At 42.4% G+C, this 13,110-nt stretch overlaps 1 protein-coding gene across 2 annotated transcripts; it reads right to left on the reverse strand.

Moving 5' to 3' along the window:
* Positions 1–6,850: 6,850 nt before the first annotated feature.
* Positions 6,851–13,043, reverse strand: HNRNPH2 (heterogeneous nuclear ribonucleoprotein H2). 2 transcript variants are annotated; one of them, XM_044235090.1, is made up of 2 exons: positions 12,924–13,043; positions 6,851–9,059 (listed from the first exon to the last, which is right to left on the reverse strand). In XM_044235090.1, the coding sequence occupies exon 2, from the start codon at positions 9,004–9,006 to the stop codon at positions 7,657–7,659; it is 1,350 nt and encodes a 449-aa protein (XP_044091025.1). In that variant the 5' UTR covers positions 9,007–9,059; positions 12,924–13,043; the 3' UTR covers positions 6,851–7,656. The 2 variants fall into 2 exon arrangements, with proteins under 2 accessions (XP_044091025.1, XP_044091026.1); XM_044235091.1 differs by having other exon boundaries at positions 12,936–13,037.
* Between the last annotated feature and the right edge of the window lie 67 nt (positions 13,044–13,110).

Here is a 13,110-nt window from a genome sequence, read left to right on the forward strand (position 1 = left end):
CATTCTTTCAGTCTCTTTTACTCACCATGCTACCTCTGAACAAATAGCTTTAAACCTTCTTCCCCAAGCCCTATTTCCAACCTAATTCATCTATACTCTTCCTTTATCTTTACCCCTCACCTCAACTCGATAATCATGTTCTCTGGGCAGCACTCCTGACCACCTTGACCAAGCCAACTCCTGCTAATTTATAGATTCTCATAACTCCATGGACCCATTCTTCCTGGTACTTGCTCTTTTTTTTTTTTTCCCCAATTTATTTATTTTCAGAAAAACAGTATTCATTATTTTTTCACCACACCCAGTGCTCCATGCAAGCTGTGCCCTCTATAATACCCACCACCTGGTACTTGCTCTTAATGCAAGTGCACACTTGTATGGTTCTTTGCAGGCTATTTGGCTCCTCCACTAGAGTATGAGCACCATGAGAATACAGACAATGTAGATGATTTTTGCTCCCATCTGTTTCCTCAGCACCCAGCACAGTGCCTGGCAATAAGTAGGCACTCAGCAAATATTTCATGAACAAATGGGTGGGTAGGCACTTTTAGGTGGTCTTTTAAAAAGGAATTGCCCTCCCAGCAGGCCCGACTTATATACTACCAGAAGCTCTGAGAATGCCTTCTGTCAAAGAAAAACAGAACCAGACACTAGTTAAAGGTGGTAAAGACAGATTTTATTCAGTACTATTATGATGAGGGAAACCTGACTTCAATATAGAAGTGGGCTCAATTCTGAATACAACAAATGCAAGTAGAGAATTGTAGCCAAAAAACAGAGTGAGTCAGTGTATAGGAAATTACTAAGACACATCAAGGGGAGGGGGATTCTTGCTAAAGGCAGGCCAAGGTGATCAGATGTCAAGGGCAGGGAGATGACAGTAAAATTCTTGCTAAAACTGAACAAAGCATGTCACAGATTAAATCCCAGGACAGGGCTCTAGTCTAAGGCCTATGTGAAATGAGGTGTTAGAAAAACCAATTTAAACCTGTCATTCCCTTTAGGCCATTGTATTTTTCTTTAGCACTATAACCTACCTTTCCCACTAGTCTATATCATAGAGATATATTATATCTCCACTATTCTTTACTTGTTACTCCATAGGCACTTTAAGTTTCTTTGAGGTATAATTTATATTCACAAAGTTTACCCATTTTAAGATTACAATTCAATGGCTTTGAGTAAATTTAGAGTTGTGCAAGACTTCACAATCTGAGTTGAGGACATTTTCATTATCTCCAAAAGACCTTTATGCCCATTTGTGGTCAATCACCCCTGTTCCCACTGCATAGGAACTTTTGAAGACCCTCCTATTTGTCCAAGGATAAAACTACAGCCTAGGGGTTGCTGGGTGGCTCAGTGGGCTGCATGTTTAAACCTCTGCCTTTAGCTCAGGTCATGATCCCAGGGTCCTGGGGTCAAGCCCCATGCAGGGCTCTCTGCTCAGTGGGGAGCCTGCTTCTCCCTCTCCCCCTGCCTGCCACTCCCTCAGCCTGTGCTCTCTCTGTCAAGTAAATAAATAAAATCTTTTAAAAAAAACTTTAAAAAAAGGCTACAATCTAACTAGTCAAGCAAAAATCAAAACGGCCACACCTGAAATAACTTGAGAATCACCAAGAAACAAGAGAATCACCAAGAAATACCTGATTATTTGCTCAAAAACAAGTAAGAAAAGACAAACTGCTGTGAACTGATGAGTGGGAAGAAGTTTCAAGGAAGACTGCAGAGTATTTTAATGCTTTGCTGCAGAGGAAAACCTCCCTCCTCCCCCCACCGCCAAACAGCAAAATACTATGAGTTGAGAAATAAACAAAATAAGCAACTTGTCTTCAGAACTTTTTATGGACTCCGGGAAACAAAGGAAAGGTTTAGCCCGGTGGTGGGTATTAAAGAAGGCACGTATTGCATGGAGCACTGGGTGTTATATGCAAACAATGAATCACGGAACACTACATCAAAAACTAATGAAGTGGCGGGGGGGGGGGGGAGGTTGGGGTACCAGGTGGTGGGTATTATAGAGGGCACGGCTTGCATGGAGCACTGGGTGTGGTGAAAAAATAATGAATAATGGTTTTCTGAAAATAAATAAATTGAAAAAAAAATTTTAAAAATCTTAAAAAAAAAACTAATGATGTACTGTATGGTGGCTAACATAACACAATAAATAATAATAAAGCAATATGTCTTTGCAAAAATAAAGTTCCAATACGATGTCGTGACAGTTGGCAGGTTCTTTGTCCATGATCCAGTGGCAATGGGAGTTTCAAGAACAGAAGGAAAAGGATTAATCACCGGCCATAAAAGTTGAATCAACACTCAACTGAAATCAAGGTGTACTGAGCGCCTATCGTGTGCCTGGCAAGGGGCTCCACAGAGGTGCAAAGCGGCTTTCCGCAACCCACCAGAGGCGAGCTCCCGCCTGCTCTCAGGGCTGCCCTGGGGCAGAGGAGCTCGAGGCAAAGGAAGCACCACTCCCCAGGAAACAGACCCACGGAAGGGGCGCCCAGCAAGGTTCCGAGGCTGTTCCTTCAGTGCCCCAAAGTCCGGTTCGGCCATGGCCTCCTGCTCCCAGCTCCCAGCTGCGCCCAGTGAAGTGAGAGGGCCCTGGGAGGGGGAGCGAGGTGCCCAGACCAGTCTTAACTAGTACAGCCGCAGTTATTGAAGCGTTAGGCTCGCGGCTCAGAGCTCGGTTAACACCCCACTCCCCCGCCCCGGGTTTCGGTCCCCCGACTAAAGCCGCGCTAACCACTCCCCCACTGCCGCCCGCACCAGTCCCCGCCCAGCCGGCAGCCATTACCCGCGCCGCCTCGCCCCTCTCCCTTCCACGGAAAAACGAAATAACACAAGTGGGGTGGTGGCGGGGGATGTGGAGTGAGGGTCTCCGGAAATCGGGAGGGGAAAGGAAGGATTCGAATCTTATCGAACTCCCTTTCCGCTTTCCTAAGCCTCACGCCCACCCTCAACCCTTTGCTTGCCTCTCGGCAGGCTTGCGGTAGGGTAAGGGGACCACCACGGGCTGAGCAGCGAGAGTGGAGGAGCTGGACTCAGCGCTCTTCCCCGCCACCCTCACCACACAGGTCCCAAGACGCGGCTACTCTTATACCATCCTATTCGGCTCTGAGCCATACCTCTTTCCCTGGTTAAACGTCACTTCCTCCTCCCCTCCAGTATTCTGCTTCTTTCCCAAACACAGATTGGTCTTCACCCTTCCTGAACTCAGTTTGGGCATCTCTATAGTGGGGATGGCATTGACATGTAACAGCCTCGCGTGTAAGAGAAACAAAACTCCCTGCAAAGAAGGGGGGGGCTGGCAGGAAGAGGGAGGGCTGGAATGAGAAAAAGGACCTTAGAAAAGGGTCCTCAGGATACACAGGTAGATGTGCTAGTTAGTATACTGGTCTGACAGAACATTAGAATAGGTAAATAGTTCACAAAATAATTACTGAATAAGATACAGCCATTCTCAGATATTGGCAGGAGGTGCGTTCTGTGCATCTGTCTGAGCAGATCGCTGCCAGGGGGTAGGACGTCTCCCACAGACAGACTCCAAGCACAAGCTAACCCTCTGCATGGGCTCCATGGACCCAGCTAACCTGGGGACCCCATGGACATGACTGCCCTGCCTTCACAAGACTGAATTTTGGTCCCTGTGAGAGCAGGTTGTGAAACAGACCCTGTGACATTCCCAGCTAAGTGTCAGGTGCAGTGAGTGGAATGTCATTTCAACAGCGACAATCTGTTCTTGCACAACCCTGGAGGCCCATCTTGGAGAAATCTTCCTTTTTGCTGACAACTTAGGAATTCTCCCCGAAGAGAAAGAACCTTGCTTTGTAAGTGAATTTGCCATGTGTTTTCATACCAGTTTGGGAGGGGAAGATATAAAGCTATGCTAGGCGTACAGCTAAGATTGTCTCTGGTTTAGTGACCTCCTTTAGGATTGGATAAATGAATGCAGAAATAAACGAATGGGTGAATAACAGGATGGCTACATCAGCCAATGGTTCTGTGCATCAGAACCACCTGCGGAGCGTGTTAAACCACAGATCTGGGATGTCACCCCCAGTTTCTGATTCAGTCAGTCTAGGAGGGACCTGAGACTTTGCAATTCTAACAAGTTCCAGGTCAGGATGCTGGTGCAGGAAGCACACTCTGAAAACCACAGGCATCAGCCATCAGCGGAGACCCCCTTAGGCCATGATTGTTGTGGCTGCGGACTTTCAGCCTGGGCCAGCCAAGTAGCTCTCAGGTTACAGTCTAAAATAAAGCCCCTGATTTGGCGGTTGGGGAGCTATGGGTGGGTTTCCCACTTTACCTCCCAGTGAACTTTCCTGGGTAGTGTTAGGGTGTTAAATTTGAGAGTTAGAAGGGTGTGTGGGGGGTGTGTGTGTACATCAGCGTTGCTCCCCTCACAGGTACTGCTGTCCCTTTCCACACCTCTAGTGCTGACTGCTGAACTTCTCCAGGATGATCTCTCTCTCTCTCTTCCCTAAATGTTCGGAGTTTCCTTACCCAACAAGAGCCACAAACACCTTTGAGCACAGGTCTCAGCCAGTCCTTTCCTGGCATTTGGTGCCATCTAGTGGCTAACTGGAGAATCTATGCTCATACTTCGAGAACATTCTGGAAAATTGAGCAAAGTAGAAGCAAAAACACCTGCTTGTCAACTCCCTGAGAAAGGCTTCCTGAAGTCACTTGGGAGGGAAAGGTAATGACTGGCCAGTATGACATGAGTCAAAATGGATTTCTCGCTCTTTTGGCAGCTGTGACAGAAATTAGAAGTCATTAAAGAATCTCAAGTTACCTCTCACTATACCCCCAGTGTGAATGATTTACTAGAAATGATACTCAGTAAAAAGTGTCCTTGAATAAATGGGTAATACCAATTTGCTTCCCCTCTCAGAGCACTTCTCTGGGCCCCAAGCTATAAGCAGAGCCAAAGATAACCTATGTCCTGGCTGGTCAGGAGATCACAAAACTGACTTGTAGAAGTCAGGTGCAGCTGGTAGTGACCTGAGGGCATCCGGGCCCGCAGATCACTGAGAGGTGTAATTGCTAACAGCAACTACATATGCAGAAATGTAAGATAACCCCTGGTGTCACAGGCGTTTGAAGTCCTCCTGGGAGGTGCAAGATACTGTAAACAATCATATGCAATCTGTACTTTTTAGGGGAGGCAAGCATAATCACAAAGGAAGTTGCTTAAAGCTGGCATTCTGAGCCTTTAGCTATTAGAGAAGAATGGGCTACAAAAGCGGTCATTGAGACCAAGAGCATCAGCAGATTCCTAAACACAAACCCAGAATTACCGAATTTCAGAAATTCTAGGAGTGAGGTCCAGTAATCAATGTTTTTTTTCTCCAATTTATTTATTTTCAGAAAAACAGTATTCATTATTTTTTCACCACACCCAGTGCTCCATGCAAGCCGTGCCCTCTATAATACCCACCACCTGGTACCCCAACCTCCCACCCCCCGCCACTTCAAACCCCTCAGACTGTTTTTCAGAGTCCATAGTCTCTCATGGTTCAATGTTTTTTATAAGCCCTGCAGATGATTCTGGGAACCAGATTCTGAGAACCATTGGTTAAGAACAAGCTTTTAACTGCCCTGAAAAACCTTAAAGGGTGTTAGAGACTATTGATAAATTCATGGAGGAAACTGAATTATTTATATAACATAGGCTTCCTTCTTTTTTAAAAACATATAAAGGTGCCTTAAATTTTCCACTTATTAAATGAAAAGAAGGGGATTTATTTGCCTTTACTTCTTGGCTTTTAGAGAATGCTAAATTCTCTTGATGAAGTCCAGTCTCCAAAGTAGCTCAACAGTCCTGTGCACATTGAGATGGAAATGAGAGGTTTAGAAACAGAAAAATACTCCACCTAGATCTTAAGCACAGAAATTAAAATAGCAATGGGATACCATTTTTCAACTAACAAACTAGCCAAGACCGAGAACAATAATATGCATCACTGAGGCAGAGGGGGGATACACTTCTGGTGCAAACACGAAGTACCATAACCTATTTTTAAAAATTATTAACATATAATGTATTATTTGCCCCAGGGGTACAGGTCTATGAATCATCAGGCTTACATATTTCACAGCATTCACCATAGCCCATACTCTCCCCAATGTCCGTAACCCTACCATAATCTTTCTAATAATGTAAAATCAAAAGCCTTAAAAAATGTGGGTATCTTTGACTCAGCAATTCCACTTCTGGACATAGTTTAGAAATAATTACTGATATATGCAATAACGTATGTATAAAGATACTAATGTGCATTTATAAAAATCTAAAAATTAAAAACAACTTATAGGGCAGAGGACTTGTATCAGAGAAATGGTTTGGGCTGCCTAACTGGCTCAGTCAGCTAAGTGTCTGCCTTTGGCTCAAATCATGATCCCGGTGTCCTGGGATCAAGTGCCACATCAGGTTCCCTGCTCAGTGGGGAGTCTGCTTCTCCCTCTGCCTACCTCTCCCCCTGCTTGTGCACTCTCTCGCAAATAATAAAATCTTTTTTTAAAAAAATGGTTCATATGAATGGGAAGAAATCAGGGAGATAAACCATGAGAGACTCTGGATTCCAGGAAACAAACTGAGGGTTACAGAAGGGAAGGAGATGAGGGGATACAGTAACTGGGTGATGGATATTAAGGAGGGCATGTATTGGGATGAGCACTGGGCATTATATGCAACTAATGAATCGTTGAACACTACATCAATAACTAATGAACACTACATCAAAAACTATTGATGTACTGTATGTATGTTGGCTAACTGAACATAATAAAAAAATGGTTCATCCAACAGAACATTTTTAAAAAGTCACACCGTACAAGATTGTTTTTCCAGTTTTTAAAAGGAAGATTTATTTAACAAGTTTCACTTAGTACAATACATCTAATGGAAATCACAATACAAGGAAAGATTTAAATCAAAGCCTCAGAATCTCATACAAACAACATGACCAAACTCCTAAGGTATTGGTATTACATCTCAAAACTGTCCCAGATCTTTTTTAAAAAAAAAAAAAAAAAGTAAAAGTGTACACTCACGTGCCTTACAGGATATTAAACCAAAAAGCTAGAATTAACAAACATGCCAAATGTTTTCACTTTGAATCGTAGACACAGCTCCTATATTTGAGTTTTACAGAAAAGCATGTTTCTCAACATGCATCCAAAGTTTTCAATGTATTGTGGTATAAGAGCAACATTTAACATAAGTGAAACTGCTTTAACCTAAATACGCTTACTGCTTAGGTACACTCCTACAACGTAACTAACTTGAGGAAAGCTGAAAATTGTTTTAACAGTTATGGTCAATACTGAACGTTGTTATTATACCCTAGATGAATGTTTCAGTGTTCGAAATTACTGAGCTTAAAGTTGTAAAACCTTGACTTCCACTTTACAGTAAGCATGAATCACAAGCCTGTAATGCAAAACTGTTAAACTTAACTTTTTTCTTTAAAAAAAGGAAAGAAAGAAAGAAAGAAAAAAAAAAGAGAAAGCTGACCAAGAGTGATCAGAATCAATGATATTTCCCATTTACCAATCATACTGGATATACTAGACATCACTCTCATTCTACAACTCCCATAAATGCAGAGCTTTTATTTGTGGAATAGGTGTTTAGTGTTCCTTCACCTAAGCGAGGTTTGACTGATAGTCACTGGAGTTTTCCTGCAGAACTTGGTCGTATCCACTCATACTGCTCTGACCACCATAACCACCTCCGTAGCCACCACTCAGCTGCTGACTAGCAGGACCCCCATAACTAGACTGGTTGGATAAGCCCATCCCTCCCATCATTTGACTACCATAAGCACCACCACTTGCCCCTGCTGTAGAATTCAAAAAGAGTTCTACATAGCTGTGGTCATATGCGCCCCCACTTGTTCCTGCAGTAGAATTCAAGAAGAGCTCCACATATCTGTGTTGCATATTAGCTTTGTCTTTTGCCATTGCTGCCACAGCATCTTCATGGGTAGCAAATTCAACATCTGCCTCACCAGTAACTCGGCCATCGGGTCCAATTTCAATGTGCACTCTCATGGGGTTAAGAGGTGAGAAAAAATTGTAAATATCATTCTCAGTGGCTCTGTAAGGTAATCCCCTCATGTGTACACAGTGCCCTGTGGTGCTCTGGAAACTGGACCCACCATCTCCATATCTATGATCAGACATTCCTGAAAAACAGTAATTGAGGTCTCTTCCAAATCTATCAGACCCAAAGCCATACCCATCATTATAGCCACCATAGTCATCATAGCCTCCGTACCCTCCGCCATAGGCACCACGCCTCATCCTTTCAAACCCTGCCCCTCTGCCAATACTATTATACCCTCTGCCAGCCCCTGGCCTATCATAGGGACCTGGCCGCTGCATAGCCATGAGCTTTCGAGGGGGGTCGTAGTGGGTTCGGACTTCAGCTCTGCTACTCTTGAAGATTTCAATGTACCTGTGCCCTATTCTTTCCTTGTGTTTCTTTAAGGCCTTTTCAGCTATCTCCTGTGAAGCAAACTGCACAAATGCTTCCCCTGTGCTCCGCCCCTGAAAGTCCACTGGCAGTGTCATCCCATTTGGCACAATTTCCAACCCAGAAAAGAACTGAACAATCTCTTCCTTGCTACAGCCAAATGGGAGTCCTCTAAGCCGGACGAAGCCATCGTTGGCAGTATCGGGACTATTCGGACCTGTATGCTTCAACACCCAATCCATTTCAACACTGTTGGACTTGAAAACTTCAACGTATCTGTGTCCCATGGTTTCTCTGTCCTTCTTCAAAGCCAATTTCACTTCATCTTCGGATTCAAGTTCAACAAATGCTTCACCACTTGGTCTGCCTTCTCTGGTGTAGATGAAACGAATACCTGATGTGCCATTTTGGATTTTACAATCAGAAAAGAAGCGCATCACTTCATCAGCTGAGCAGGACCAGGGTAGGCCCCTGACCTTCACCACGAACCCCTCCCTGCCTTCTGTGCTCAGCATCATGGTGACTGCTGGGATCTTATTGGCAAGCTTGGCTCAATGCGATTTCGGTGTAGCTGAAAAAAATTAGAAGACTACTGTCATGGAAAAATGTTCACAGTATAGTAAGAGAAAAAAGCAAACTAGTACTGTAAAACTCCCATGTATTGCTTTTTTCTAAAACATTCATGTAAATAAAAAGACTACACCAAATTTTTATGTTGTTTATGCAACTATTATTTACTCCATACCTATTATGTGTTGGATACCATTAACAGTTGTTATTTTTGGGCAGTAGGATTATGGGAACTTTTTGACTAAAGGAATATTTTCTTTGGACATTTCTGTATATTCTAAGTTTTCTACACTGAACATATGTTAACATCACGTATATTCTAAGTTTTCTACACTGAACATATATTAACATCACAGTCAGAACATAAAAGCATAAAAACTAACATCAACAAAATCATTGGAAGATGTGAACAAATACAAGTTGGTTATCCCTGATTACATAAAAATGAAAAACTTCATTACATCAAAGATAAGATTCAAAAGAATTAAAAGACAATACAAAACAATACACCTGAAAAAATACATACACCAATACATTACTATCCTTATTATATTAAAAACTCATGCCAATTAGTAAAATCATGGAAATATTAAGGCCTAAGAGATAAATGAAAAAAAGACATTATGGGTAATTCACACTTTACTTTCATGTTTTTTAACTGCAAAGTCCAGTATTTGTCTTTGGGATACAAGCATCAATAAGCCCAGAAAGGGTTTATGGTCCTATAAGGGCATTATACATCTTTACCTAAAGTCAAACGGGCAAATAAACAGTATCCCTGCTATGACAAATTTCTGGGCAAGGTGAAAAGGTGGTATAAAACAGGGACTAATTGGTCAATTCTAACAGTTGGTACAGAATTGTTAAATAAAACAGACTCACCAGTTCAGGGATCCACAAGTAAATTTTAAAAATTACGGATGGAGCATAAAATAGGATGAGGCTCGGCGAGAGGTAAGGCTGGCAAGGCAGACATAAGATCCCAAAGACCTTACTTGATAGACAAACACTAAGGCCCTTCTAAGGATTTTAAACAGGGGAGTGAGGGCAGGGGAGTGAGGGTAGGGGAGAGGGTAAGGGAGTGAGGAGAGGGAAGTGGGCAGGGGAGTGAGGGGAGGGAAATGATGTAATCAAAGCCCTTTCAAATAATAGATCACCCTGGCAACAGTGTGGAACTCAAACAGAGGGGGCTGGTATGACACCAGCAAGATCAGCTAGAAACCTAGTCACTTTGAGGCAGACATAAGGGATTCACCTAAGGCAACAGCAGTTTCTTCTGTTTGCTTTTTTAAGATCTTATTTGACAGGAGAGAGAGAGCATGCGAGCTCAAGCAGGGGGAGCAGTAGGCAGGGGGCAAAGAAAAGCAGGGTTCCCACTGAGTGAGGACCCACCCCCCATATCAGGACCGGAGAAGGCAGCAGAGGCTTAACCAGCTGAGCCACCCAGGCACCCTAAGACAACAGTAGTTTTAAAAAAGGAGAGCACCCGGGTGGCTCAGTGGGTTAACTGGCTACCTTCAGCTCTGGTCATGATCTCAGGGTCCTTGGATGGAACCTCGCCTGGTCAGGCTCTCTGCTCAGTGGGGAGTCTGCTTCTCCCTCTCCCTCTATCCTCCCCCACCCCTCCGCTTGTGCACACACTCTCTCTCTCTCTCAAATAAACAAAATCTTAAAAAATATAAAGCAAAAATTTAGAAAGAAAGCAGTGGATTCTGCGGGACTTGATAACAGATTAAATACAAGGGAAATATAGATGTGAGGAAACAGGAAAATTGTCTAGGAAATGTTCAAACCTCATCAATCATCAGAAATCCAAGTTAAAACCAGAATTAATCAATATTTTTCACCCAAGACAATAAAAATTAAACAGTAAGGATAAGCCAATGCTAATATTCAGGGTTCTTGAAAACTCCTAGAAGAGTGAAAGTAGATACAATATTTCTGGAAAGCAATTTGTAAACATGTATCACACTTTTTGATACAGTAAATCCATTCAGATTACGTGCCCTAAGAGATGACCTGAAATTCAAAGATTTATGGAGCTATATATTCTTCAAAAGGTATTTTATTAAGAAAGAATATTACTTATTTAAAAATTAATTTTAACTTTAGTTAATTTTAAAATTATACAAATATTTAATAACATGAGGAAATACATGTGCGATAATCTTACGAACCAAAATCATGGCTACATCATAATCTCAACTAGGTAGAAAAAAATATATATATATATATGTTCACACATCCTTTGACCCTACTAAAATTCCTTCCAGGAACCTGGTCAACAGAAATACTCATATTACGTTCACTGCTACTGCACTGTTAGTAATGGCTGAAAATTAGGAACCTAACTATTCATCAATAGGGAAATGGTTGAATGAATTACAATATACGGTATCCTTAAGATGGAATTCTATGCAGCTGTTAAGGAAAAAGATCTGCCCTGACCTAGGAAGATTTCCAAAATGTATTAAATAAAATGTGCATAGTTATGATCCTACTTATTTTAAAATATAAGCATGCACGTATTATGCATGTAAATGCACAGAGGATCTGAAAGCACATAATACAAGTTTGTTTTCTGAGAAAACAGGAACTAGAGGGTAGAGTGAGGTAAATTTTCACTCTTTACCCAAGATACTTCTTTACAGTTTTTAATTTTTAAAAATCACTGTCACTGGAACAAAATGTTAGAAAAATATATATACGTGGGGAATGTAGCAAATGTTAATAGTGGCAGATTTCTGGCTTTTTCAATGTTATTTTTTCAATTTCTTGTGCATTCTTAATTTTCTGTATGCATTAATTTTATTTTAGCAAAAAATTAAATTTAAATGTTTGCTTTTATAAAGTTTTCTAATTTTGTGTATGTGAATGGCTTATCTGACATGGTCTGGAAACACTGGACATCTTGGAAAGAAAGTACAAAGTGTAATAACTGCCATAAAACTACACTGAGGAGTCAACAAACATGTATTAATTGCCTATTATATGCCTGGCACACTGCATCTACAAATAACAGTCTCCCTATAAACCATCTTCAGGCTTGAGTGATGATTTATGGACTGGTTTTTTGCATGCCTTAAGCACTCTAGAAATTAACATCCCCTCTATAGTGGCAGGGAGGTTCTGGTTCATTACTGTATCTCCTGGGCCACCAGTACGAAGTTGCTAAAGTAGAAACCAGGATTCCATTTGTGGGTCAAGAAACTGTATTTCTACGTGTGTTATACACATACTTTTTATACACCAAAATGCTGAGTACCTATCTCCCGGTGATTAATTACGTGTAATTTTTTAAAAAATTTATAGTATACTGTTATTTTTTGAATGTCCGAAACTGAACATGTAGTTTGTTATGGTAAGTAGAAAAACAGACGTTATTTAAATGTTCAATTTAGTAGAAACATTTATTGAGCACCTCTGTCAGGCACACAGCATCTGCCTAGATGTGACTCTACAGATAAATTCACTTGGTGCCTCCCCCTACAGACAATCAGTGGGAAGTAAGTGCCTGAATGGATGGACCGGCACTCCAGCCACTGGTCTCAATATTTGTTTTTCCTTATCCAGGGACGTGGTTTTCAAGCGTTTTCACCTCAGAGTTTCTCTTAAGGGTCCCCTGAGACCCGCCCAAACAGACAGATACACAAAAACACACACACAGTCACGAACGTCCACCATTTCCCCACCAGGCGCAGCAAAGGCGGCTTCCCGGCACTGGGCGAGGGGGGGGGATGGGGGTGGGGAGGGGGAGCGGGGGAGGGGAAAGCGGGGAACGAAAAAGGCGGAGGCGGCCCGCGGATCCTACTTTAGTCTTCAGCATCACCACCCTCGGGCCCCCAGTTCCCACCCACACACCAACCTCTAACGATACCGGATAATTTTCCTCCTTCTTCCCTCAAACGGCTATAGCGAGACGGTAGACGACGACCAGAACTACTTCTGCTCACGTAAGCGAGTGATCACGTGATCGCCTACGTCATGTGAGATCTCGGTCACGTGAGCAACTCTCGGCTTAGACTCGGGATCTCTAAAGTGCCGCACTTCCT

This window comes from Neovison vison, chromosome X (assembly GCF_020171115.1).
Source record: "Neovison vison isolate M4711 chromosome X, ASM_NN_V1, whole genome shotgun sequence".
Lineage (NCBI taxonomy): Eukaryota > Metazoa > Chordata > Mammalia > Carnivora > Mustelidae > Neogale > Neogale vison.

Excerpts from the sequence above, each read along its gene's own strand:
- HNRNPH2 (XM_044235090.1), bottom strand. The coding sequence starts at position 9,006 with ATGATGCTGAGCACAGAAGGCAGGGAGGGGTTCGTGGTGAAGGTCAGG.